The sequence below is a fragment of the Sceloporus occidentalis genome, unplaced genomic scaffold (genome assembly GCF_023333645.1).
Source record: "Sceloporus occidentalis isolate IW3139 unplaced genomic scaffold, rSceOcc1.0.p SCAF_10, whole genome shotgun sequence".
NCBI lineage: Eukaryota > Metazoa > Chordata > Lepidosauria > Squamata > Phrynosomatidae > Sceloporus > Sceloporus occidentalis.
In genome coordinates, this window is record NW_028316990.1 from 18,643,821 (window position 1) to 18,669,878 (window position 26,058).

Genomic DNA, 26,058 nt, shown 5'->3' on the forward strand with positions numbered 1-26,058 from the left:
GAATCTTACCCTTTAGCAATGGTGTTGATGCCAAGAAAGAGGCATACTTTTTCCCTTTTGGAAGTTAAAGGATTTGCCCCTTTTTGCATGGATGCTACACAAGTCCATTTAATTGTTTGTAAGATTCGCTTAACGTGACAGGATCCGTAAACTGTCTTGAGAAATAGGTGTTCCTTATAATTTCTAATACGCAGAATATCACAGACTACCCCAGAGTCCTGTTTCTTGTATAAATGTTTCTCATTTTGTTCATATGTGTACCCTCACATATATGCAAATCCTCTTCAAATTCTTCTTCCACATCACTACACTGATAGAAATAATGGTTTAATTTTCTAGAAAAACTGTATAGACCATAACACAACTTCATTCTGTACTGTTCTATATTGTGTTAAAACGTTCATTAAAGTATTGCCTGTAAACCAGCCTTGCAGTTGTTTCTGCAGAAACTACTGTTTGCTGGTTGCCCAAATGTACCACTGGCACTCCTACGCAGCTATAAAATCCCTGTACCTGTTTCCAAGCATCCAATTTATGGGTTGTATTTGAGGATCAGAATGCACAAACTGTACATAGTATGAGCATATATTAGCAATTTAGAAAAGTAACTTATCATGACAGCTTCTCCCTTTTTACCTACACACACAAGTAAAGAATCTAAATAGAATATTTTTAATCCAAAGTAGTAGAGTCCTTTTCTTGTTTTCTTTCTCTTCCCCCAGCCCCTTGCCAACCTGGCATTTTAGGTTTCTGATCAGTGCTTGTTGTATGAGCAAGAAACAAGTGGCATCATCTTCCAAATAAAGGAAATATTGTTCGATAGGTCATTTGCCCACCCTGTATATGGATTAGCTGGCGTAGCTTCTCCAACTAATACAGTTTTGACTTCTAGATTTCTTTAACTTCAAATTTGAAATGTGAAGTCTAGTCCTACATTGATGAATTAATGTTTGTCCTCTCACCTGTTCAGATCCCGGAAGCCATCAGCAGCCATGCGGTGTATGTGCCCTTTGTATGATCCTAACAGACAACTCTGGATAGAACTAGCCTCTCTGAGTATGCCCAGGATAAATCATGGGGTACTTTCTGCAGGTAGGAAGGAATATTACTGGTTTCTTAGGCAAAATGAAGTGTACCTAATGCTTTTAACTATTTGCAAAAGTACCTGGCTTTTAAAAGCTTCTTTGGATCACAGCCTTGGAGAATATTTGAATAATTAAGTGAGTGGCTTATATTTTAGAAGAAAACCTTTATATTTTTGAAGAAAACCAAATTTAAAAGTTGGGTGAAGTGTTCTTGGTGCTACATGAATTATAGAGAAAGGGGGATGGATGAATGGATGCATAGTATGTATACAGAGCAAGAGAGAGGCTGTGAATGTGTATGTATAAGAAAATTGAGATCTAGCATGGTGTTGTGATTTGAGCATTGAACTATGACTCTGGTCCAGGATTCAAATCCCTGCTCAGCCATGGAAACTCCACTGGCTGACCATGGGCAAGTCACACACTCCCAGCCTAAGAGGACGGCAAAGATAAACTCCCTCTGAGCCCATCTTGCCAAGAAAACTCTGTGATAGGTTTACCTTAGGGTCGCCATAAGTTGAAACGACTTCAGTGCTAACAATGCTACCTGCATTTTGAAATTTTTATATGATTACTATTTTCAGAGGGATTCCTGTTTGTGCTTGGAGGTCAAGATGAAAATAAAGTCACTTTAAGTTCTGGAGAAAAGTATGATCCAGATACCAATTCATGGAGCTCTTTGCCACCAATGAATGAAGTGAGTTTGCCTTTCAATTAACAGTGGCCCCCACCAGCTCTTCCACTGACCAGATTGCACTGATCACATCTCTTCCAGAACACCTTATGCCATATAATTATGTTGGCTTTTGTGGTGCCATAACACGTTGCTTATTTGTAAATGTGTATTAAAACCTGGAAAGATTACTTATGTTAAAATTAAAGAGTTGGAGTTAATACATCTTACTTCTTTCTGACAGGCACGGCACAACTTTGGTTTAGTAGAGATTGATGGGGTATTATATATTCTGGGAGGTGAGGATGGAGAACGGGAACTCATCTCCATGGAGTCCTATGACATTTACAATAAGACATGGACAAAGCAACCAGACCTGACCATGATTCGAAAGGTATGAGCTGAGCTAAGCTAAGCTATGGTAAATAAAATGGAGTAATATCTTCTAAAGCCATTTCTCAAACACTTCACTTAATTTAATAATGCTTATAGTCCTTTGTTGCTCATTTTCATAGTTTTTAAAATACCTAAGATATATATGTTATCATATCTTTGACTGTACAATGCCAGCCTGCCATTCTGATGAATGTGATATAAGATGAAAAAGGGGATGGAGTGGAAAGAGGAGAAAATAAACTTTGGGGACTAATTGTTAAACATACATATTTATTCTTAGAGACATATAGTTATTCCCATTGAGTCTTGTTTTCAGTGGTGCTCCAGCAGTGCAAGATATGTTAAAGATAATTTGTTGAAATAAACTCTTCACCAGGAGAGCAGATAAGTGGATAAATCTCAAGCTGATATAGAGCAAGGCTGAATTCCAGAATAGTTCCAGCTGACACAATACTTTCTAGTCACAATCTGTTCTTAAAGCACTTACTTAACTGACTCTTGTATTTTCTGTTTGCAGTGTATTAGCAATGTTATTTTCTAACAATCCACTGGTTCATGTATGAGGGAATCTCTGCTCTTCCCTACAGATATGCATTAATTTTAAATGAATTGTAGTTCATTTGCAATGCAATTGTTTTACATTACTATATTACATGTACATAATTTTGCTATCAGATTAGTGTTACTGTGTATAATAGGTTGGATTTTTTTTTAATTTTTAAGATTGGTTGCTATGCAGCTATGAAAAAGAAGATCTATGCAATGGGTGGCGGTTCATATGGCAAGCTGTTTGAATCTGTTGAATGTTATGACCTGAGGACCCAGCAGTGGACAGCCATTTGCCCGCTAAAAGAAAGAAGGTTTGTAAAGTCTCTAAATAATTTGCCCAGATTTCTGGAAATGTATATCATCATTTGAATCCTGCATACCATCCAGAGATGAAAGATAATATCACAAAAGGTACAATGAAGAGAAAAAGAAAAGGCCGATAGTGTTGGAACAGAGTGTGTGAGAGAGATGTGTGAGATATACAGAATTAATAAAAGTGGGAAAGGAAAACCAACTAATACCTAGTAACTTAAAGCTCTAGTAAAATTAATGTCTTCACTTTCAGTTCAAGTGCCGTTTTTACTTCACCTTTTATTTTATGAGTGAAGGTTCTTTGGAGTAGCATGTGTTTCATTATACCAGATGGCTACTTTAAAAATCATATTTCAGTGATAATGTTTAGAATTAATGCTGATTATAAATATCAGTAGGCTTTCAAATTCTGTTTAGTTTCAGAAAGCTAGCCTACTGAGATAATATGCAACATAAATGTTTTATCTTTTACATTGTTTTTTAGGTTTGGGGCTGTAGCCTGTGGAGTTGCTTCAGAGCTCTATGTCTTTGGCGGGGTAAGAAGTCGTGATGATAACCAAACTAGTGAGATGGTGACATGTAAATCAGAATTCTATCATGATGAATTTAAAAGGTAACCACTTTTTCAACAGTTCACCAGTATGATCTTTTAATTTGCGACATGGTTGTTACTCTTCAACACATGCACTTTAATTGAATAGTATTAATGCAGCTGAACATACATAGTTTCTGCACAGAGGCAGACCATTGGGTTATTGACATAATTTATAGATTTCTCCTTATTTAAGAACATGAAGTGGTGTACAATAGATGTAAAATAAACAAATGGGGGGATGTTTCAGTTAAAGAAAGTACATTTCTAAATGGCAACTGGAATTTATCAGTCAGGAAATGCTTATCTGCAAAAAGAAATCTTCAGTAAAGACTGAGAACAAGAAAAGGGTAGGTCATGTCTAATCTCAGTTGAAAGGTATTTGCCAGTATGAAAGCCAATGCACTACAAGTCTTACGTTTGGTGGGGTCTAAGCAGATCTCACACCAATGTGGAACCACCAGAAGTACCTCTTCAGAAGACCTCTGGGATTGGGCAGGAAGACAGGGGAGAAGACATGTTTCAAGTAGCTTTGTCTTTTCTGTTACAGTGACCTTGAGTATGGTCCCTCACATTCAAAAAAGAAAAGAAAAACTTTATTGCATTGGTGAATTTGATCCACAATATTTTTTATGACTAATGGAAGAGATTAGTTTAATTTAAGCGTAAATGAAACAGCTCGCAGGTTTGGTTTTTCATCTAAATCTAATGTGACCTGTATCAGCACACAAGAATTGCTTTACACTGCTTTCCTTGGTGCCTTGTACTTGAATTGATAAGGACAGGACCACAATTAGTAATTCACCCATGCCAAATTTAACCATCATTTAAGAGTTTCAGGTTGACACTGCATAACTGGAAAGTAATTAGGCTTGTGAAAAATTAAATATTAATTCCAGCAAATGTTTTGAGGTGACCAAGTGATGCCATATATGCCCGAATCATGTTTGTGTGCAGTGGTGGTCTATGCATGTGGTATGGAATTCTAGAGTTGGAAGAGACCACAAAGGCCACCGGGGGGGATCTTGGGGTCCAGACCCCCCCTTCCATTAGAAAAATGAATGGTGTGTGCTGCTGCGCCGCCGCAACCAAGCCCCATTATAACGGTGGCACTTAGTCTGGACCCCCCCTTCCTAAAATCCTGGCTATGTCCCTGAAGGCCATCAAGTCCAAGCCCCTGCCATGCAGGAATATGTGGTCAAGGCACTCCGATAGCCTCTGTTTAAAGACCTCCAACAAAGGAGACTCCTTCAGTTTCCAAGGGAGTGTGTTCCACTGTCGAACAGCTTTATACTCTCAGGACATTCCTCCTAATGTTTAGATGGACTCTCTTTTCCTGTGGTTTGAATCCATTGCTCTGTGTACTTTCTCTGGAGCAGCAGAAAACAAGGTGCAACTGCCCAGCTCTCCACAGTGGAGTTAACAGTTGTAACTATTGCTTACATTTCTGTCAACCAGAAGAGGGTGCTGTTCTATAAAGTTAGTTGATTCCTCCAGTAATCCTTGTCATACGGTATGGAGCAGTCTGTTGGTACTCAATAAGAGCCATCAAATAATTAGACTATTTTATTTAAAACTGAGTCTGTTTACTACAGTGTATTAGTCGGCCAGTTTAGTTTTTTTGCTTCTAGATATTGGGATTGTAGTCAGATTTTAAATCTTGCCTTTTGTTGCAGGTGGATCTACCTGAATGATCAGAACTTGTGCATCCCAGCTAGTTCTTCATTTGTGTATGGAGCTGTGCCCATTGGTGCTAGCATTTATGTGATTGGGGATCTGGATACAGGTCAGACGCTAAACAATAAATGTATTTCTGTTTTTTCCTTATTGTATGCATATGTATTTTTGCCTGATCAAACATAGGTTCTAAAAAGATTTTACCCAGCGGGTTCTGTGGCCAAGCAGTTGTTATCTGACACTCAAAACACTGATCACTGGCTCTGAGTTTTACCTTGCATTTTTAATAGTAGGGGAACCAATTGGGCAACATGTTTCTATTGCAAATAGTGGGAGAGTAAGAACAAATAAAAGGGTGTGCTTCTTTGTACACTATGTGTACACTTCGTCAGCTGTGGAATTAAATGCCACAAGAGGCCAACTTGGATAACATTTAAAAAGATCTAAATAAATGAATTGGTGGCTACTAGTTGGAATGGCTATGCATCATCTTCAGTATCTGAAGCAGTATACCTCTGTGTTATCAGTTATCAGGAATGTGAGACATTCATTTACCAAGAATGTGAGACCAAAGCTACAACTGGAACTAGGTCCTGCTGGTTGGCTTCTCATACAGAGCTGATGTGCTATTGTGTGAATAGAACATTGGCCTAGACAGGACTTCAGTCTGATTCCCTCATTGCTCTTATGCTTTTAAGGTCCTACAAAATTGTATTGAATGAATTGGGTAAAGTTGTTTCCTAATGTCTATCTTACTAGGTACCAGTTACGATTACGTTCGAGAATTTAAAAGAAGCACTGGAACATGGCACCATACTAAGCCCCTGTCTCCATCAGATCTTCGCCGGACGGGATGTGCAGCTTTGCGGATTGCAAACTGCAAGCTTTTCCGTCTACAGCTTCAACAAGGATTGTTCCGCATCCGTGTTCCTTCACCTTGAGATACATTCAGAAAGCCGAGGAGACAGAAAGAGCTTAAGAATGGAGGACCACCATAACAATTTAGCTTTATATACAGGAGAAACAAACACCTTGCAGCAGAAACAAACTGTATGCTCGGCTTCAGTATGGTAAAAGTTCTAACTTTTATTTTAGCTGCTTAAGTGCTTAAGCCTCAGCGTTTGATTTGAGGCAAGTCATTGTACAGTGATAAATGGTCAAGGTGGGTCACCTTTGAGTCACCTTATCTAAAAATGTTAAACCATACTATCGAAGCAATTCCTTCGCTTCAGATAAGGAGCAGAGGATTTTGAAAGGAAGCCTACTGAAATAGGGGTGGGAAAGGATGGGAGAACCAGCAAGGTACAGTTTCACCAAGAGGAATTGTTATGAATAACTGTGCTATATTGACCTTGGATAGTGTTGATAACATAAGAAATGACATGCATGAAAACCAATTTCACTCCTATGCCAAAAGAGACTGTTAACTCCACTGTGGAGAGAGATGGGCAGTTGCACCTTTACTTCGAGGCCTTCCTCACAATTTAAGGCCTGTGCCTGAAAGGATAGCATTGTATACATGTCATATTTTTTTTAGTGTGTCTCTATTCCTAAAAACTTTATAAAAACATATTTAAAATGGTCTAAACTAAACTGAGCTAAGGATTACACTACAATAGAGGATGGATGATTGCACAGGTGATCTAAAGGTGTTATTCTGGACCAGTGCACAGCTATTGTGTGGGTGTCAGATGCTGCAATAGCCACTCATTCAACGCAGGCACAGGAAGGCTGGGCTTTCCACAGTTGAAATATCAATGCAGCGAATGGAGTGTGCAGCATTTTCTTTTTAATTTTCTTTTAACCTTTTTTGCAAATGTTACTACAAGTATCCAAACAACTTGAAAGTTGCTGCAGGTTTACAGGACTGATAATTTTCATAATTATATCCAAGTACAGAAAAGTGAGGAAGGTACAATATTAGTTTTTGGAGTACTGTGGGATGGAACTGTTAAATAGTAATAAAACATTTCAGACTCTGTCTGGAGAACTGTTAGGGATCAAAAGCTGGTATACAGACGACCTCTTTCTAAAGTATAGTTTTACTGTGTACTGATGAACTTTCAAATGTAGTTATAGTGAAGTTTATTTTTATTTCTTCCAAGATTTTTTTAAAGTTTGTTTTCTCACAGATGTTAATATTTAATTGCATTGTACATGAATAACTTTTTCTGGTAGAACATTATTTACCTCACTTCTTAAAACTTTTATTTTGTTACTTTGTTAGTGAAACACTCCAATAATAATAATAATAAAAAGAATACAAGTGTGGGGTTGCACAGTTGAAAAGGTCCATAGTCGGCAACTTTAGAACACACATAGTGTTACAAGACAGTGTTTTCCGCTCTGCAAAGTTGTAGAATCTCAACAGTGTCTATTATTAGCCCAGATGTTGCTCTTGTTTACATTAACATGACTCCAGAGGTGTTTCTGTTGTTGTCTTGGAGGAAACCGACAAGGGAGGCCACCACTAGCACCAAATAAAAAAGACTGCTGTGCCTGAATTGGAAGAGGTTTCCCAAAATCTGTGATCCAGCCAAAGGTGATTTCACATTCGAAGTACTAGTCCTGCTGAAGGAAGAGACTTCTAGTACAATCCTTAGGACTTAGACCAAGTCCTGATAGGTTCACAGCGCCTTTTTAGGTGTGCACAGAATTGCAGTCTTGAGCTACTTCATATTGACTGGATGGTGGTTTTCCTTTTTAATACCACACAGTGTAACTCTTATACAAAACTGTGTTCCATGCATATGTGTGTGCACATACATATGGAATGCCTTCCTAATTCAAAATTCAGAATTGTACACTCCAGAACAAATGGCTTGGCTCATGCAAACAGTCAAGCTACAACTCCTGAGAGTGAAAGTCCCTCATGAGAGTTCCTGTGTGCTATTGTATGAATAGATCTTTTTTTCAGCTTCAGAAGTTTCAGAGAAAGTAAAGGCCACTCCTTGAAGCATTCCATCCTCTCTTGCAGTCTCCTCCTTTCTCTGCTTCAGCTGCAAATGGCAGACTACTCCATAGCAAATAATCAGAGTCATCTCTTTCCTTTCCAACACTCCTGGGACTTGGACAATTCTTAGTTTTACATTTCCAGAATGATAAAGAGAGGGAGAGGGCTCCCCTGATTGATTTATACCCCCTTGATAACAGTATAGGTAACCTAGAAAACAGCTCACACTTCTGTTCAGTTGACTCTTCTTGGTCGAAGAAATACTACAAATGTACAAAAAAGCACAAACTTATCAAAGGGAAAGCCTTTACCTTTACAAAAGTAAGGACAGGAAAAGCTGTCAAGAGAAGATAATTATGAGTAGTTTGCTGCATTTGGGACAAAATGAGAGCTCCTAATAGACTACCATTAGAATCGCAATAGCAATGGAGTAGAGAAATATTTATATCTCTAGCACATTTTGGGTCTTTTTTAATTGTTACGATCCATTATCAGGAGAATTTTGAATAAAGATCTTACTTGATTTTGCAGTTCTCATATTTAGTTCTACAGATTTATTAATTTACAAGATTCTGAATGCGTTGGAATAACAAATACACTTGTCTGCCCCATTTATTTTTGTTTTTCATAGTTTAGGGGTCCTGGTCCACTGGAGATGGTTATGCATACTTCTCTCTCCCTTTCTTAGTTATATAAGTTAATGGAGTCAAAGCTCATAGTTCCTTTTCTGAGCTTCTCGCTCCTTTGGAAGTTTTCATCTATTAAGACTGCATGGTTGGACCACTCCAAGGAGGCCACCTTCTTTACTTTCTCTGACACAAGGCTGCCTAACTTGCAATATAACTGAGGATTTCCCAGTTGTTTGTAGTGACTTCTGAAGGCACTGCATTACACTTCCATTGAGCTTTTAATGGTAAAGGTTAGCATCCATTATCCAGAAACAAAATTCCATACTGTGAGTCTAATGATGCTAGGAGGAATCTTATTTTCACTCCATTGAAACTTTGAAAGAGCTTTGGTGTTGTTGGTTTAAATACGAAAGGCAAGGTTAACAAAGAAGATGACAACAACTGCAGTTTGTAACAAAGTAGAATAGTTTTCTTCTTTTTCCTCTGCAGAATCATCCTTTGAGCTGTTCAGGAAATACTTAGTATGTGACGCAGCTGCTGTTCTGGAGTGGCATAGCATTGCTGGGTTGTTAAAAGCACACTTATTGCCAAATGCATCCCACCAATGTGGCAAAATATGGTTGGGTGCATGTAGTTGGACAGAGGGACAATGTGTAGCTAGGATGTGACTGGTAATTACTTGCCAATGTGGGGAAAGAACATCCATTTCAGCCATCAAAGAACGATCAAAGTTGCTGTGATTTGGTAAAAATAAGATCTGTTTCTGAGTGTTCATAGAGGAATGGACATGTAACATAGTAGGACTAACTGACTTCAGCTCGTCCTTCTGGGATACATCTGTAGAAAAAGATTTCTGTATGTATCAAGGTTATGTAAGTTTGTAGAATCACTTGGCTAACTTTTGGACTTGTGGCAATGCTGTCAGTCCTTTATGGCTGCATCTGCATGGCAGAAATAATCCAGTTTGACACCACATTTTAGCCGCCATGGCTCGATACTATAGAAATTCTGGGAATTGTAGTTTTGGGGGGCATTTAGCCTTCTTTGTCAGAGAGCTCTGGTGCTGCAACAAACTACAGTTCCCAAAATTCCATTGCATTAAACCATGACAGTTAAATCAGACTATTTCTGCAGTGTGGATATAGTTTATCTAAATCCAACATAGTGCCGCTGCTTATGACAACAGGGCAGTTCCCTTCCCTATCTGCAACCTTCAGAGCTATCTGAAAATCAGCTCTGGAGGGTTTCCCAACCCTCTGGAGCAAGTATTTGGGCCATATAGAGAAGTGGGACAGAAATATCACCCCAATCCTTTTCCACTGGATTCTTCTGCTCCATCAGCAGAAATCCACGGTAAGGTCCTCTGTTGTGTTGAACTTGAATTCCTGTCTGATTCCTGACTTCATTAGCATTGTATAATAAATGTACGCTAGGATGCAAGTCAAAACTACTTGTGTACTTATGCAAACTCTCATTTTATATTCCACATGAAAGGTTAGAAATCAAAGCTTGTTGAAAATGGAAGTGGAATCACCTTGGAGATAGTGGTTGAAAATTCAGTCACTGTTAATTTTATTGTTCAGAAATGGGGGTTAAGAGTGAGGGGGCAATAAGTTCCATTCTTTTCAAAATGTATTGTAAATTCTTAGAACAACTTTTAATGGTACAGATAGGAGGATTTGTTTTGTCTTAAAGGAATGTCTCTACTCAGTATTTGGCTCAAATTCGCATCCAAAAGCACAGAGCCTCTATTTGTCAGACATAATGCAGTATGCAATAAGAAAAGTCTGCTATAAGTGCCAACCATTTCTTTTCTATGCAAGTACTGCAAATCTCATCCATTGGAGCAGAGAATTTAGGGGGGGGGGAATCGAGCTGCAAAATGGATAGATCATTTCTTTTGTAGGTAAACATCTTACATCTCAAAATTTTTTAAATGAAGAAGGTACTGTAGGGTACTTACAGTTTTTTCTTAATTTATATTCCAAAATTGCCTTGGAAGACATCACTACTTGTGGTGCTTATGGACACTACTGTCCCAATAGTTTTGCATGCTCTGGTTGTTACATAGTACTTTGGTGCTGATGGATAGGAAGCCGACTGGGATATGTAGTGCAGAGGACACCCAGAAAAAACGTTTTGGTCTTGCTGCACCAATTTTACAAAGTACAGAGATCTAATCACTTTTGATCCCCTCTTTTCTTAGACCCCATCACCTCCATGTTGCTCTGCAAAAGAACTGAAGACAGCAAAACCCCTTCGGTTGTTAACCATGCGAGATTTTTTGTTCAAAGGGAGGAAGTATATTAATCTGATGAGCTCCATGTAGAATTAAAGTTAGTCCATCAATGTAGAAATGACGTTCAACATTCTGTTCCCCGTTTTGCTTGATTTCAGTTATGTTCAAGTAAAATAAAAACAATAGGGTTTAGCCAGAGAATAAATGCAGGTTAAACTGGGAACTTCCAGCTTTTTGCTTCTCAGGAAAGGCAGAATAATCATTTAACATATGTGCAAGCAACCTTTGCTTGTTCAGTTTCAGTCCATATTTTATTCTGCTTTGATACCAACAGCCTTGTTCTTTTCATTCTTAAAGGTGCTATTTTGATGTAAAGTCTGAATTCTTGACAACTGTGGTTGTAAGATTTGAATTTATCATTACTTGAATGATAACTCTTAGCAAGTGTTGACCAGTTTCTTCATTCCTCAGTCCATTGTTGGTTGAAGAAAGGAAAATGGTCCATATTCAATTACTCTGTTTTTATCTATGCTTTTCATAGAATCATAGACTTAGAAGAGACCCCAAGAGGCATCCAGTCCAACCCCACTCTGTCATGCAGGAATACACAATCAAAGCAGCCCTAGATGGCCATCCAGCCTCTGCTTAAAGACCTCCAAAGAAGGAGGCCCCATCACACTCAGAGGGAGCATGTTTCACTGCCAAACAGCTCTTACTGTCAGGAAGTTCTTCCTAATGTTGAAGTGGAATCTTTTCCTTCTCATTCAATGTAATAACCACACTTTACTGAAGTTTCCCCCATCCCTACCCCCTTTTTCCAGTTTGTACATTACTGTAAAATGAAGTATTTCACATACATGAAGACTCATTCCTCAAAATAGTCCTTCATGAAATTGTTCAGATCCCTTTTCTCAAGTTGCATTTTAATTCTCAAGGAGAATTAGCAGCTAAAATATGATGGGGTACATTTAGTTGTATGTTCCATCCAGAGTCGACAGAACCTCCCGTTGAGATTAACTAGATCTGGTTGGATTTTGGCCAAACCAATTAGGTGACTGGGTTGTTGTTGTTTTTAATGACTTTGAAGGTTTGCTGATACTCTTACCATTTTGAAAAGTCCTAAACCATGGGAAGGCAGGCTGCCTCTCCCCGCATTTCCAATTAAAGCAGGAGGTTAATGAAAAACAAACCGAAAATTTGTCAAGCTACTCCGAAGTCTTTGAAGAAGGAAGGGAAATAGCCAAACTAAACATAGCTTTAAATAACGTCGCTGTGTCTCTTGCTTGTCTCCTTCTTCATTATTAAAATTGCAGCGGCAACCCTAGATTGTACGGGGGCCACAAAGATAGAAATTCAATCCTTCCTCATGCTATCTTCCCATCTGAAACATCCACCCCCACAAAATTTATTTATCTCTATAGTAGCAGATTAAGTAGAGTGCTTCAAGTCGAGTAGTTCTCTGCTTTCCTTCTCTGCTTCAGATTGCCCTCCCACGTCTCATGGCCACGGCATGTTTGAGACATGTGTCCTAGGTACAACTAATACTGCATATCTCTTTTTCCTGTTAGAGGTTAAATTCCTGCTCAGACTTTTGAATTTCCCTATTCTTATTTTCACCACAAATGCAAGGCTTAGAAGATTCAGGTAAATATCAGCTTCTGTATAAATCCATAGTGGGCAAAGCTATTACAAGAACATGTACTTCTGTGAAAAGGAGGTTTCCAGCCCTTTGTCCAGCTGTTTGCTTGCCTCCCCAGCTATGCAACTTTGCTTTGTGTGCACTTTTGAAAAGGGCTATGTAAATGAGAGGCAATATTCTCTGAATTCTCTTCAAATATTTTTGCTTTCTGCCATTGCACCCTGCAAGGCAGTAGTGAATTTCTTGTGATTACCTGAAGACAATAAAGCCTTTCACATCATAGAGTTGGAAGAGACCACAAGGGCCATCCAGTCCAACCCCCTGACATGCAGGAAATCCAAATCAAAGCATCCCTGACAGATGGCCATCCAGCCTCTGCTTAAAGACCTCCAAGGAAGGAGACTCCACTACACTACACACTAGTGTAGTGTAGTCTTCTACACTACACACCTCATTTTGGTTATGTTTTGCTGGCCATTCAGCATTCCAGCCAGGATGTCTACCTGAGGCTTATCTGTTTCAGGAAAAAGGACAAAGTTAGGTTTGTGTAGGCAGGCAGGCTGACTAATAGTCATTTGTGTCTGGGTAATAATCCTTTTGGGTTTATTTGCAAGACTGCCACATTGTTGGGCAAGTCTTTCATGCCTTTTGTCCTATTTGCACATTTGTGTTTCACTTAACAAGAATAAATGCATGGTCTTTAGTTAATACAAAAGTTACAAGCCAGAGAAAGTTACATGGATATGATCTTTGTTGAAGTAAATGAGAGAGTACAGTTTTTGAACTGTGTTTATCAACACTGGCTTTATTGGGATTTAAATGCACATAATTTACTTTGGATTATGTTTCCAAATTTCCTTAGATGGAATCAAAAAGGACTCGGATTGAAATATCGTGTTTCTTTTATTAGCCAAACAATGTTTTAGAGTTTAGTGTTCTTTAGCGTTGTATGACTTTGTTCGTATGTAGCCACGTCAAACAGCAATTGTATGTTTCTTGTGTTTCCAACACATCCACAGTGTTTATTTACAGAAATGTATAGTTTTTTTACTCTTCAAAGTGGCCTTTTAGGGAAGCACACACTATATAAAATTAGCATTGTGTAGCTGTGCAATTTCAAAGGTGTTTTTTTTTTTTTGTATTGACAATTTCTATGCCTCTTTCAAATAAATGCACTGCTTTTGTTAGATGTGTGCAGGGGTATTGGGCAAACAATCCACATTTTCCATCATTATACATTTTGCTGTATATATTAAAGACAAGTTCTTTAGTGTTGAGAAATGCACACAGGGTCCTAAATCCAATTGCTAGTTCCAGCTGGAGTAAGCACACAGTCGATTGCCGAATGGTAAATCAACACTTAAATAAACCCAGGTCATTCAGTGGGTCTACTTAGTTGGGACTACGGATAGCACTGATTCAGAAAGGCATTCTCTAACAGGGAAGATTATGTACTAGCTCTCCCTCTCATGGGATCTACAGTCATAAAGTATTGGATTGGGGCTAATATGCTATTTATAGGGTTATTAATCAAGTTATTTTTGTTATATATTAATGATATCAAGTTAGACATAAAGTGCAGCTTTAAGAGGATAGCGGTAAAGAACAATCACAGAAGTGTACAACATATTACCACTAGTCTAGAGGGAGAGACTCATAGCAATGAGCCTGTCTGAAGCTATTAATGAAAATAAATGATCACTTTATATGTCACATAATCATAAGACCTGGTTCTTTCCATCCCTTAACATTTGCAGTTGAAGTGCTGAATTTTAGGAAATGGCCTTTCCTTTCCATAGCTGCTGTTATGATTGCTGTTTTAAAGATTAACATGAAAGGTCCAGAATCATGAATGGGATGGGAACCAGATGAGATGGCCTAAGCATAAAGGAGTCCCACATAAAGCATATCTTTTACTAGTTAGTACCCAGTTAATTTTAGCCTCTGGCTTCCACTAGATACTGTTTGAGAAAATGTTTAAATTGCAGACCAAATGAATGAAAGGAGTATGTTTTAGATATTTGGAACAGACATTTATCTTAAGTCGTAGTGCCACAGGGGGTGTTCAGAATGCTAAATCCTGTAGATTGCCATTACTAGTGATAATACACTTAATGCTGCCAATGCTAATACACAGTTCTGTGCAAAACGTAAGGTACATGGTAACTAGTGGACCTCCAAGATCATGTTTTGTTCCTTCAACTCGGTCAACAGGGTTTGTTCAGATGCCATATCTCTTCATAAGATGCCCTGAAGACATTTCCCCACATCCCCACCTATTGTAGTGCTGAATGAATGTTGCAGAAGGTAAAACCAAACTGATGGAAATCATGGTACTACATGGAAAGCTGTCTTGTGTGGAGCAATTCGTGGGGTAGAGGCCCAGAGGTCTGCCTACTTTGGTTGACATCCAGGGAGTAGCCAAATGTGATCCCATTCCCATAGCTCAGGTGGGTCTCTTTTCTTATTGTTTTGGTGCAACTCCCATCATCCCTATCCAACATAACAAAAGCTAAAGGGACACAATTGCTCATCCCTCCATAACTGTGTTTGTCCTCCCCCATGATAAAAAATGGTTTTCAGCTAGAACTCTGCTAAAGGATTGTCCATAGCGAAGGGCTTGTTGAACCTCTCTTTTTATGGCATCTGAACAAATCCATAGTTAAGTAAGTGTTGTATTGTTGGGTTTTCCCCCTGATTTTATTGTGTATGGGATGCTGTATCTTACTGGCTCGGACTTAAAAACAAAATCTATGTAAGAAAAACTAAAGTTGAGTTTGTTTCAGTGTTGTGCATGCTAACTCATACGGTTATATTTGAAGAAAAAAATGTGCAATTTCAATGGCACTTTGTGATTGATTAGTGAAAACTGGGCTTTGCAATGGAATATTTGATATTGATGCATAATGAGTAGATTGTACTGTTTGTGCTCTTTGTACACTATTTTGTCAGTGGCTGGTGTTTTGACTTTTTTTTTCCAATGTTGTGATCCTGAAGAATTTTTGGGGGAAAAAGTTGCAACGCTGAAAATTCATGTTTTATTAATTAATTAAGAGAAACAGGGGCTGTGATCTAGCATCTCCGATAAACACACAGAACTCTGAGAAGAAAGGTTTCCCAGTTCTGTGACCAATAGAAATGCCATTTGCTCTCTGTGGGAGAAATTCTACATTCAGTCAACTCTCCCTATCCATGGATTCAACCTTTAACAGCTTGAAAATATTCAAAGAATTGCACAAAGTGGACCTTGATCTTGTTTTACATGAGGGACACCATTTTACTATCCCATTGAATATAATGGGATTTGAACATCCATGGATTTTGGTATCCATGGGAAGGGTGGGTACTGGAACCCAAACCCCAGCGGATGCCAAACACAGGTTACAAAAGGTGCAACATCCATGTACAGTGAGAGGGCCCTTGGTATCTGCTGTGGTTTGGTTCCAGGACCCCCCTGTGAATACCAAAACCAGTAGATGCTCAAGTCTCATTATGTACAATGATATGGCAACATGGTTCCCTTATATAAAATGGAAAAGGCAAGGTTGACTTTTGGAATTTGTTGCGTCGGGGTGGGGGTGTATTTTCAAGTCATAGATGCTTGAATCCATGGATATTGAATCTGTGGATACAGAGAGCCAAAATAAGTCTCTTACTTCTTTCAAAATAAAATCAGGTATTTTACAACCAGTTACAGTACCCCTTCAAAGGATTTTTGAGGACTCTGTTGGTGATGTTTCAAACAGTTGCCAGTTCACGCTTGCTGCCATTTCAAACTCAAACACTTACAAATTTGCAGATCTGCTTCCTGGGCTGCCAACAATCCTTCCCTCTTGAAACAGGTATGTACTACCCAGCAAAAGTTGCATCAGTCTTCACTCTTGGAAGAGATCAAAACTCTTTGTCCATTAGAGTTTTAGGGGAGCTGGATCAAGCCCAGCCTATCTGAACGCTTGCTTCGGGATCATTTCTCATGCTTTTTGTCCACTAGTCTGTTTTCATTAAATGTCTTGCATCTCAGTGATGGGGAAAAATTGAATTCCTTTACTTTTCTTGGTCTACTTTTGAGGTTTACATATTTTAAAAATGCAAAAAGGGGTACGAAATGGTTCTTGGCACTTTGTTTACATATTCAGTATACCTTTGGGAGCACGTAAGGGTTTTTGTTCATGGGTTCTTGTTTTGTTCTGTTTTAATTTAAAGCACATGGACTGTGCTCTAGGGCTCTGCAGCCACTGTGCAAATTGTGGCGTAATATTGTACTAAGGATCAGTGAAAGTGTGTTACCTTTTTTAATGTAGTTTGTATTGACCGGGTTTTATAAAATGTAAGAAAAAAGAATGCTGTATTTTGATCTGAAATTTGTGTATGGTAAAGTCACTTTACTTTATGTATTGGAGGTTTGTCGAAAACTTGAATTATTTTGTAGAAGGGTACCAGACCAACATTGAATTATCTTAAACAATGTTTAATGAACTAACCAAATAAACATTTTATGGTTTGCATACATTTACTGTCTCTTGTATGAAGTGTTTTCTGGGGGGGTGGGAGTTATTACTCCTTGAGAAATGAAAGGATACAATTGGAAATGTTCTGGAAAGCAAGTTGCGATAAATGAGATGTTGTGATCATGAAAGGGGGCTTGTAGAACAAACTGGGTTTGTGTTTTGGTACAGATAGTGAACAAGTGTATTCGCAAGAGATCTGGTCAATAAATGCTGGTGTAGAAACCAAAAGTATGTTTCACTCTCAACATCCTCAAGTCTGTGTTATGAAGCTAATGTCACTGGTAGGGATTTCATAGTTGTGCACAACATATGTGCTTAGGCCTGGTCACAGCATTACATACATGCAAAGCCATATAGATTAATCAACTTATTACAAAGAACAAATGGATTATACAGAATACATGACTCACTTCAACTGATCCACTGACTATCAGTCTGTTTGAGGGCAGACATAAATGTGCTGGTTATGACTTCTGAAGCCTTACACAGCTTAAGTCCAAGCTATCTGAAGGATCTTATTCTCCCATGGAAACCTGCCTAGACTGTGAGATCTATGGGGGAGATGTTCCTTTTTCTTCAGGCACTCTCATGGACATTTTTGGAGGGGAAAGAAGAAAGGGACTTCTGCAAATCACTTCCCAGAGATGCTAAACTTCAATATGTTGAATTCTTCTATTTGTTGTGCTGGTGTGGGTGTTTTTAATGATTTCTTGTTTAACTGTTGGGGTTTTTTTTTTTAATACTTGTTTTTAAACTAGTGTATTTTGCTGTGTGTTATCTATAGTAAGTTGCTTTGAGTTCCAAACTGGGAAAAAGGTGGGACATAAAAATCATCATCATCATCACTACCACCATCATCCTTCCTTTCCTTTGTTGTTCTATCAGCCAGCAAATATTGTTATAAAAATTCCAACAGCTACCTTTAATAATGAGCTTTTAATAGTGTGGAGCTTTATGGCTGATTTTTGTATGTTAATTTCTGATGGAATGTTTTAACTTCTTTAAAATTACAGCTATTTTAATTCTATTTTAATAGTTCTGTATTATCTGTATTGTATATTGTATATTTTATCAGAAGGAAAGACTGAATAAGGCAGATATATTTTGGAAAAGGGCAAAATTCTCACACTGAGTTTTGGCACCGAGGAATAGGAAATGGCATTTCCCCAAATCTAGAATTCTTTCTCACATGATTTTCCTGTTGTACAGCTGTGTTTGTTTTAACAAAATGTATGAAAGGGTCTGTGTCTGCAAAGTAAAGCCATCCGTGTGGACTATTTTGGAGTATTTAGGATATTGGGATAATGGATATTTGACCTGCATTACTTTGGGTGTGATCCCTTCTGCTCCTTCTACAGTTGCAATCTGTTCATCTTTCAAGGAACATGTCTCCTTGATCTGGAACCTCTGGACTACCTAATTTTGCAGGAGTCAGCCATATATGTATTAGGTGAGCGCAAGGGTCCCTCGATTCCGAGCCTGATTCGGGATTTCAGATCTAATCCTAATTTGGACCAGGTCAATTTAGACCTCTTCCAAACTGGAAGAGTTGGAAGGGACCACAAGGGACATCAAATCCAACCTCCTGTCCTGCAGGAAGACACAACTAAAGCACATACAACCTCTTTTTAATGACTTCCAAAGATGGAGAATCCACCTCCCTCTGAGACACTCTCAAATAGCTCAAATAGAGTCAAGAAGCTTTTCCTACTGTTTAGGTGGAATCTGGTTTCTTGTAATTTGAATCCATTTCATATTCTCATTTCTGGAGCAGCAGAAAACAAGGTTGTTCCATCTTCTACATGACATCCCTTTAGATAGTTAAAGATAGCTCTTAGTCTTTTCTTCTCCAGGCTGAACATACCCAGCTCCCTTGGTCAGTCACCCTTTCCCTGACACATTCCAGGTTGTCAATATCTTTTTTGCACTGTGATGCCCTGAACTGGACACAGGATTTCAGGTGAAATCTGACCAAAGCAGAATAGAGTTGCACTACTAGTTTCTAAAATCTGGATGTAATTCCCCTGTTGATGTAGCCCAGAATTATACTGGTGGGTTTTTTGGGCCACTGCACCATACTGTTTACTCATGCTTAGCTTGTAGGCTACTAAAACCCCTAGATCCTTTTTCCACTGTGTTCATTTTTTGCTCCTGAAATGGGAAATGTAAGAGATCCAAGAGCACAACTCAGCTGGCTAAATTTGAGCCAAGAACTGCCAGTTTCTGAAGCCTCTTATGAGACTTTTGGGCCAGCACAAAACATATTGGCCCCAAGTCTTACCTGAAACCAATTTCTTTTCCCAAATATTCAGATAACCCGTTTCAGATTGCCGTATCCCAAAATGACAAAAATCCTTCCATAAAATCCAGAGGTCAAAGTGGGATGTATGGATCATTTCATGCTTTTGCAAATCATGCCTACATCAGCTCTATTTACCACGAATATTTAGAGCAAGCGATGCACATAGGAAAATATGCTTTAATCGCAGAGCTTCTTTTGGATCTCCAGATACTCTAGGCTGCTACAAATTCAAGACCCAAAGTGATTTGATTCAAACAAGAAATGCTATATTCTTTTGTTTCCTCAAAGGCAAATACCAATAGTAATCGAAGTGTGGCAACAGCCATTTTAAAATGCAGTGAAATTGTTCTGAATGCACTTTCTGTGTATTGAAACTAATGCAGCAGACAGATGTCCTCTATATCTCAGAATGCACACCTTGCGTGGTTCCAAACCAAAAGCCATGAGTTAAAGCACAATGTTCTTCTTTTCCCCTTCAGAAACAGCAGTGTCTTTCGCACACAATAACATGTGAGCTGAAGTAGCAGGACCCTGACAACCTGGAGAAATGTCATCTGGCCAAGAAGAGCTTCGTGAAACTGCTGGGGTGGAAAAATGGCCCTTGGGTAAAACTCTGAAATAATGGTCTTTCTCTCCATGTGTGTGTGTGTCTTCCCCTCCCCTTCTCTACTTCTTTGAGAAAAGCAGAGGGAAAAACGTGAATGAAGCAAATGAATGGGAAGAAACGAGGCGAGCTGCTTTTTGACATGAATGAGAGAGATGCTGGAGTTGTCTAAGGCCAGGCGGGATGCGTCTCGGCTCCCTTTCGACATGTGAGGAAATAGGCTGCTGCAGTCCTTCTCACGTGGAGGTAGGGCATGTCTAGTTATGTGCTCCCTGGAGCCTGGATCCCCTTCATTCTGACAGGATTTAGCATTTCAAAGCAACATCGCTGCTTTCCAACTCCCGCCACAGGCTTAAAAATAGCTCTGCAGTTATTTATAGAAGCTGCAGAAGCTATTCTACTTGGGTATCCTGATAGGGATCATATGGCAAGGCAGGGCGAAGGGGGGGACACCCATTTCCCCCCTTCTTCTCACAGTTCCAGCAGTCTGTAGCAAAAGCACAGGAAAGGATGAAACGGTTTTCAGCTTTTCCATAGTTCCAAGATTTCTGAGAGGTCTGCTATTTCATTTACATTTTTCAAGGGGATAGGGAAGATGGCAAAGTATGAAATACTTTGCTGTCCTTCTCGCTGGCTGTTGTGACATTCCTTGGAGAGAGAACATCAAAAGCCATCATAAGGTCCTAAATTTTCTCAGTGTGGTGCCTCTTTTGTAAATGGATGCACCATTTTTTAAAAAAAGAAAATCTTCAGAAATAACCTTCTTTGACAAATAGGTTTCATTTTGGAACAAGCAGTCTGATGAATTTGGGATGAGGATGTGGGGCGGCTACTGCTTCGCTGGCTAAAGAAATGCCCCCCACGTTTCATATTTGGGAAAGTTTTGCATTTGCAGAAAGTTCTTCTCCAGGTTCAAACGTGGAGGGGAAAAAACTGGGAAGATTCTGTAGTCAGTGGCGCCATTGGCCTTGGAGTCACAAGGTGAGGGTTCTTGAAGCTCCCGTGTGGTCCTTGTAGTGCCAATGGTTTGCCAGGGAGCTTTTGCAGAAGGAAAGACCAGGATGGCTCTACTTCTCCCAGCTTCTCTTCCTCTTTGCTTTTTTGGAGAGGTTCTCACATGCAAACCCAGAGCTGGCTTTTCATGATGATGTAGGAAAATGGACTGGTTGACCTGGTTCCTCTAGGAAGAACATTGAAGCCCACCTTCTGTCTCAGAGCAGTGGAAGACTTCCAAGGACGGAAGCCTCCCCCCCTGATCAGATGTGCTGTATTTCTCTTTTAGTAATAGTCACTATTTCTAAATTTGGTGGTCGGTTCCAGCCAGGCTGACAGAGTGGGTCTCACTGTCCCATCCCTCTTCTGCCTCCAGATAGAATGGAATTTATCCATCCCTTCTGTTAAGAAATGCAAGTCTGGACGTTGTTCCCCACCCTTTTTAGTTTCACAATAGCCTTATGAAATAGCACTATCTTTTAGGACAGTGACTGGACCAAGGTCCTCAATTGAGATTTATGACTGAGTAAGAATTTAGAAATGGAGTCCACTACCTTAAGAGTAATGCTGTAGATATATGCTGCACTAGCTCATTGGCTTAGGGGCTGACTCTGCGTTATCACCGTCTGACACATTCCAGGATCAGTACCTGCAATTCAAACCAGTTCTCTGACCTTAGGCTCCAAAGCTGTAAGGCTTAGAGGTTCGCGTAATACACAGCACTGCCTTCCTTCTTACCTCATCTGAAATCATCAAGCTAATAAAATTTTAAGAGGAGAGGTAAACCTAAGAAAGGACACCACCCATTTTATTATTGCTGATCAAGGATTATGGCATTGCCGTCTTAATTTCCACTGATAAGATAAATAACTGGCAAGGTCTCAAAGATACTTTGAGATTAGACCATGTCCGCGTCATTCATTTGGTTCTGAAACTGAGAAAGCCTTGCATATGTGGGGACAGAAAAACAGTACATGTAAAATGTCATACATCTAGTTTGTAAAAGGTTTCAGGGCTGATGCAACGGTCTGACTTGTGCCGGAACATACAGAGCGAGGATAGTACATTTCCCTCAATGGAAAAACGTTCAGTCCTTAACCAACATCCTATACTTGTTTCAGAATTTCTTTTCTTTATCTATAAGCCGTTACACAACATGATTCAGCTGCAATTCATTTGTTTGTTTTCATTTAACTTGCCCAACTGCCCTCAACATTTAGGCATCTGTATTTTTTATTTCTGCAAAATAGTCAGGGACACCCTGAGATCTTTGCTGTTTATCTCGGATTCTCTTTTCCCTTTCCTTTTCCTTTCTGAGATGGTCAAAGGTGCAACATGGTAGGAAAAGTATCCTATTACAGACATACTCCACAAGCTACAACTATTCATCATCATCAATATTTGTTCTGTATCCCAAAGAAAAGGTATCTGTACTTTCTCCCTCACTGTTTTGTTTTTGGGTTTTTTGTTAGTCTGTGCCAGAGGATAGGTAAAGGTAGTCCCTTGACATGTATGTCTAGTAGTATCTGATTGTTGGGGGGGGGAGTCCCATCTCCATTTCTAAGCCAAAGAGCCAGTGTTGTCCGAGGTCTGCTCTTGTGGTCATGTGGCCAGCACTGAATGCTGTTACCTTCCCACCAAAGTGGTACCTATTTATCTACTTGCATTTCCATGGTTTCAAACTGCTCGGTTGGCAGAAGCTGAGACTAGTGATCACCCCATCATGCAGCACTCGAGCCTTGAACTGTCAAACGTCTGATCTTCTGATCATCAGAACTGGCGTCTTAATCACAAAGCCACCGCATCCACAGGATAAATGGACATAAATCAGACATTAGGAATGGGAATACACAAATACTAGTTGCAGAACGCTTCAGCCTTCCTGGGCACAAAAGGAGTTGTTTTTGACAGATATATCCAGCTGGTCTCAGGGCCTCTGATACACAGTCCTGCCTTTTTTTTTGCTGATTTCCAAAGTCTTATGTGTGTGTGTGTGTGTGTGAGAGAGAGAGAGAGGAAGAGTATAGAATATAAACACACTTGTACACAATTGTATGCTATAATTTGAATGGCCGAGATTCTACATCACGGTCTATGTTTCGTAACTTTACCAAGTTGCAGAAACACACTCAAACCCTGTTAGTGAGTTGTGAAGATGGGCAAGAGTGACCCAATGTCCGTTGGTACCTGTTGTGCATTGAGCCGTTGCACATCAGTAATTCCATACATAGTAACATCATGGCAGCTCCCACACCACCACCCATGATTATGGACATTACAAAAATACTCCATTCTGTTTCATGCACAGGTAAGTCCCCTTATAAAGGCATGAGACCATACTAAATTGTAGCCAGTCTGCTTTGTTTTCTTGATCCTCTACTCTTAAGCAGTCTGAGAATTTCTTCATCTTCCTGAGAAAGGATGTGGTCTGTACATAGATTAAATAAATAAATATTGATAATCCTCCACCTTGAAATGGTTGAGTTGAGATATGAACCTGGCTTGTTCCAATGTACCATTTCATATTTTCCGCGCTCTTATCATGCCACACCTGGGAATATATTGTAGGATTGCACAAAGGGTTTCTGACACTACGTTAGCCCAGCTCTTTTTGATTTTGTTGCCTTTCTTGCCTTCGGAGGCTTGTTCTGTGGTTGTTTTTGTCGAGGGGAAACGGCTTTAGTTCCAGCCGAGCGATCTGTATTTGCTGCTGTCTTGTGCCATCAGGAACCATGGAAGCTTGCAGGCCTCTGTGACTTCCATCACGACTTTGACATGTTTACTCCCCTTACAAGTCAAAACAAGTTTGCCTTCCTTTCAGATCTGGTACACAGTTATCAACCCGGCCGGACTAGTTGCCATTGGGATGTTTACACTTAGGTTAGGCTAAACAAAGCGTAAAACCCCCATGATCCTGATAAGGCTGGGTTGCCTGAAGATAGTTCGCAATGAAAACTCTTCTTCACGCACGTGGACAGAGGTCCAGGGTTGGTTTAGTGGTGCCTCGGGGTCAAGCTAAACTATCAGGGTTTAAGGCTAGGCCTAGCAGGAGCCAAAGTGAGTGACTTTCCAAGGCAGCAAATGCTAGGGACATGTTCCTCCTAAACCTCTGGACCTTTTCCTTCTCTGGAGGAACATGTTCTATCCTGAACGCCCCAAACTGGGCTGAACTGGTGGAGGATGCTATCCCATACCCAGCATTGAAGGAAGGTCCAGCTGCCAATCCAGAGTTTCTGTACATGAAATGTAGTTGGTGAGGGTGGCATCTTTGTCTCAGGCAGCAAAATGTCTTCAGCAATTTCTCAGGAAGCTCAAAAAACCATCATCATCATCCCTGTTATTCGAAAGCCTGGTGGCATAGAAATGTCCTTTTTAACAAAGCCTTTTCCTGTCCGATCAATCTACTTTCCTGAATAAATATGTTTCAGCCACTTTTCACAGAGGTCATAGATACTAAATACGACAGTTGTCTTTAATCTCTGATCTTTATGGGATTCCCACCGCCGTTCGACCTTTTGCAAAACATTGGATTTGCTTTCTGTTTCATTTCCAGTTCCTTCCAGCCAACATTCATGTCCGCTGGAGTTGCATTTGGCTTAACGTATTAATGTATTTGTTAAAAGTGGGAAACCATAGAAATTATCTACGATGTTTGGATACTTTGCCAAAGCCGCTCTCAGATATTATCAGCAAAGGGGTAAAAAAAAATAATTGGCCAAGTCTCCAGACGGTTAAACGTTCATGGCGATTAATGGCTATGAGAGCATTCAATGCTAAGGTAATCGTTGTAAATAGTTACAAATGAGATGCGTACTTTTGAATCACATCGGCGAAATTTAAAAAGAGACAACAGTTGAAACATGTACAGACCCTTTGCTTTGAGATGTTTGTATCACTGTTGTGTTCATCACAGCCACACAAACACATGTATCCATGTACCTTTCCAAAACAAACTTACCTGAAGTGGCATATGATGAATGAAATGTTGCAGGTTGTGTTAGTGTCTTGCAAAGTAAAAAAAAAAAAGGATGGAGGAAGAGAGGGGAGAAATGTTGTAAGTTTAAGACAAACTGGTTTTTATTTTTGCATGTGCTTGCATGGATATAAGCCAACTTATTCAGATGTAGTACAAAGTGGTATGAAATCTTTAGATCATAAAGCATATTAATACAGTTGTGGGAGTTGGAGAGAAGGTAACAGGATCCAGAAAGATGCAAATAATGTCCTTCACCCTAAATTTGTTGGTTAAATATACAAAGGTATCTCTTCGCGGGGATCATTCAGATGTTGTTGTTTTTTAGCATGACTATGCACATAATCTTACGCATTCCTGTTCATGCTATGGAACCACATCTCTGTGAGTTTGGTTGCTCACACATGTCATCGCTGCAAATAAATGACGTAGATGTATTCAAAACACATTCATGGCATGCAGAGTTTTATCTGTTTGCATCGGTTAGTCACACAACCAAGAATGCAAAGCTTTTAGAAAATCTCGGAGGGAAAAACTGAGATCGATTATCCTGGGTTAAGTGGGTATTTGGGCAGCCCCCACAAAAACTTGGGTGCATTCAAAATACATGTGTACAACAAAGATTCAGCCTGGATGTTTTGGGTAAGATGCCACAATATAGTACAATTGTGCAGAGCATACAGAATCCTCTAAAGGTGGCTTCTGTGTGTTGAAGTTTGCTTGGGCAGCCATTATAGGGACTCCATCTGCTGCCTGCCTTTATCTAGCTGTGATAAGATGGCAGAGAAAATGACCTCCAAGAAAGGAGGAAGGAAGGAAGTAGAACGTAAGCGCAGCAATCTGTGCATAGATATTAGAAAAAGACATGGGAAATGTTGGAGGGTTGGAGAACGGCCAAACGATGCAGGTAACCGAACCAAACTTTTGAGTTTCG

At 39.5% G+C, this 26,058-nt stretch overlaps 1 protein-coding gene across 1 annotated transcript in view; it reads left to right on the forward strand.

Annotated features, from left to right (window-relative positions):
- LOC149306008 (gigaxonin) overlaps positions 1 to 17,215 on the forward strand; it is a 29,662-nt gene extending 12,447 nt beyond the window's left edge. The window contains exons 5-11 of the mRNA XM_089539868.1: positions 971 to 1,092; positions 1,670 to 1,782; positions 2,003 to 2,152; positions 2,878 to 3,014; positions 3,500 to 3,628; positions 5,284 to 5,393; positions 6,044 to 17,215. Of these exons, the coding sequence (XP_089395994.1) occupies positions 971 to 1,092; positions 1,670 to 1,782; positions 2,003 to 2,152; positions 2,878 to 3,014; positions 3,500 to 3,628; positions 5,284 to 5,393; positions 6,044 to 6,225 (943 nt within the window). The 3' untranslated portion in view covers positions 6,226 to 17,215. The remainder of the gene's footprint in view (positions 1 to 970; positions 1,093 to 1,669; positions 1,783 to 2,002; positions 2,153 to 2,877; positions 3,015 to 3,499; positions 3,629 to 5,283; positions 5,394 to 6,043) is intronic.
- Positions 17,216 to 26,058: the final 8,843 nt, after the last annotated feature.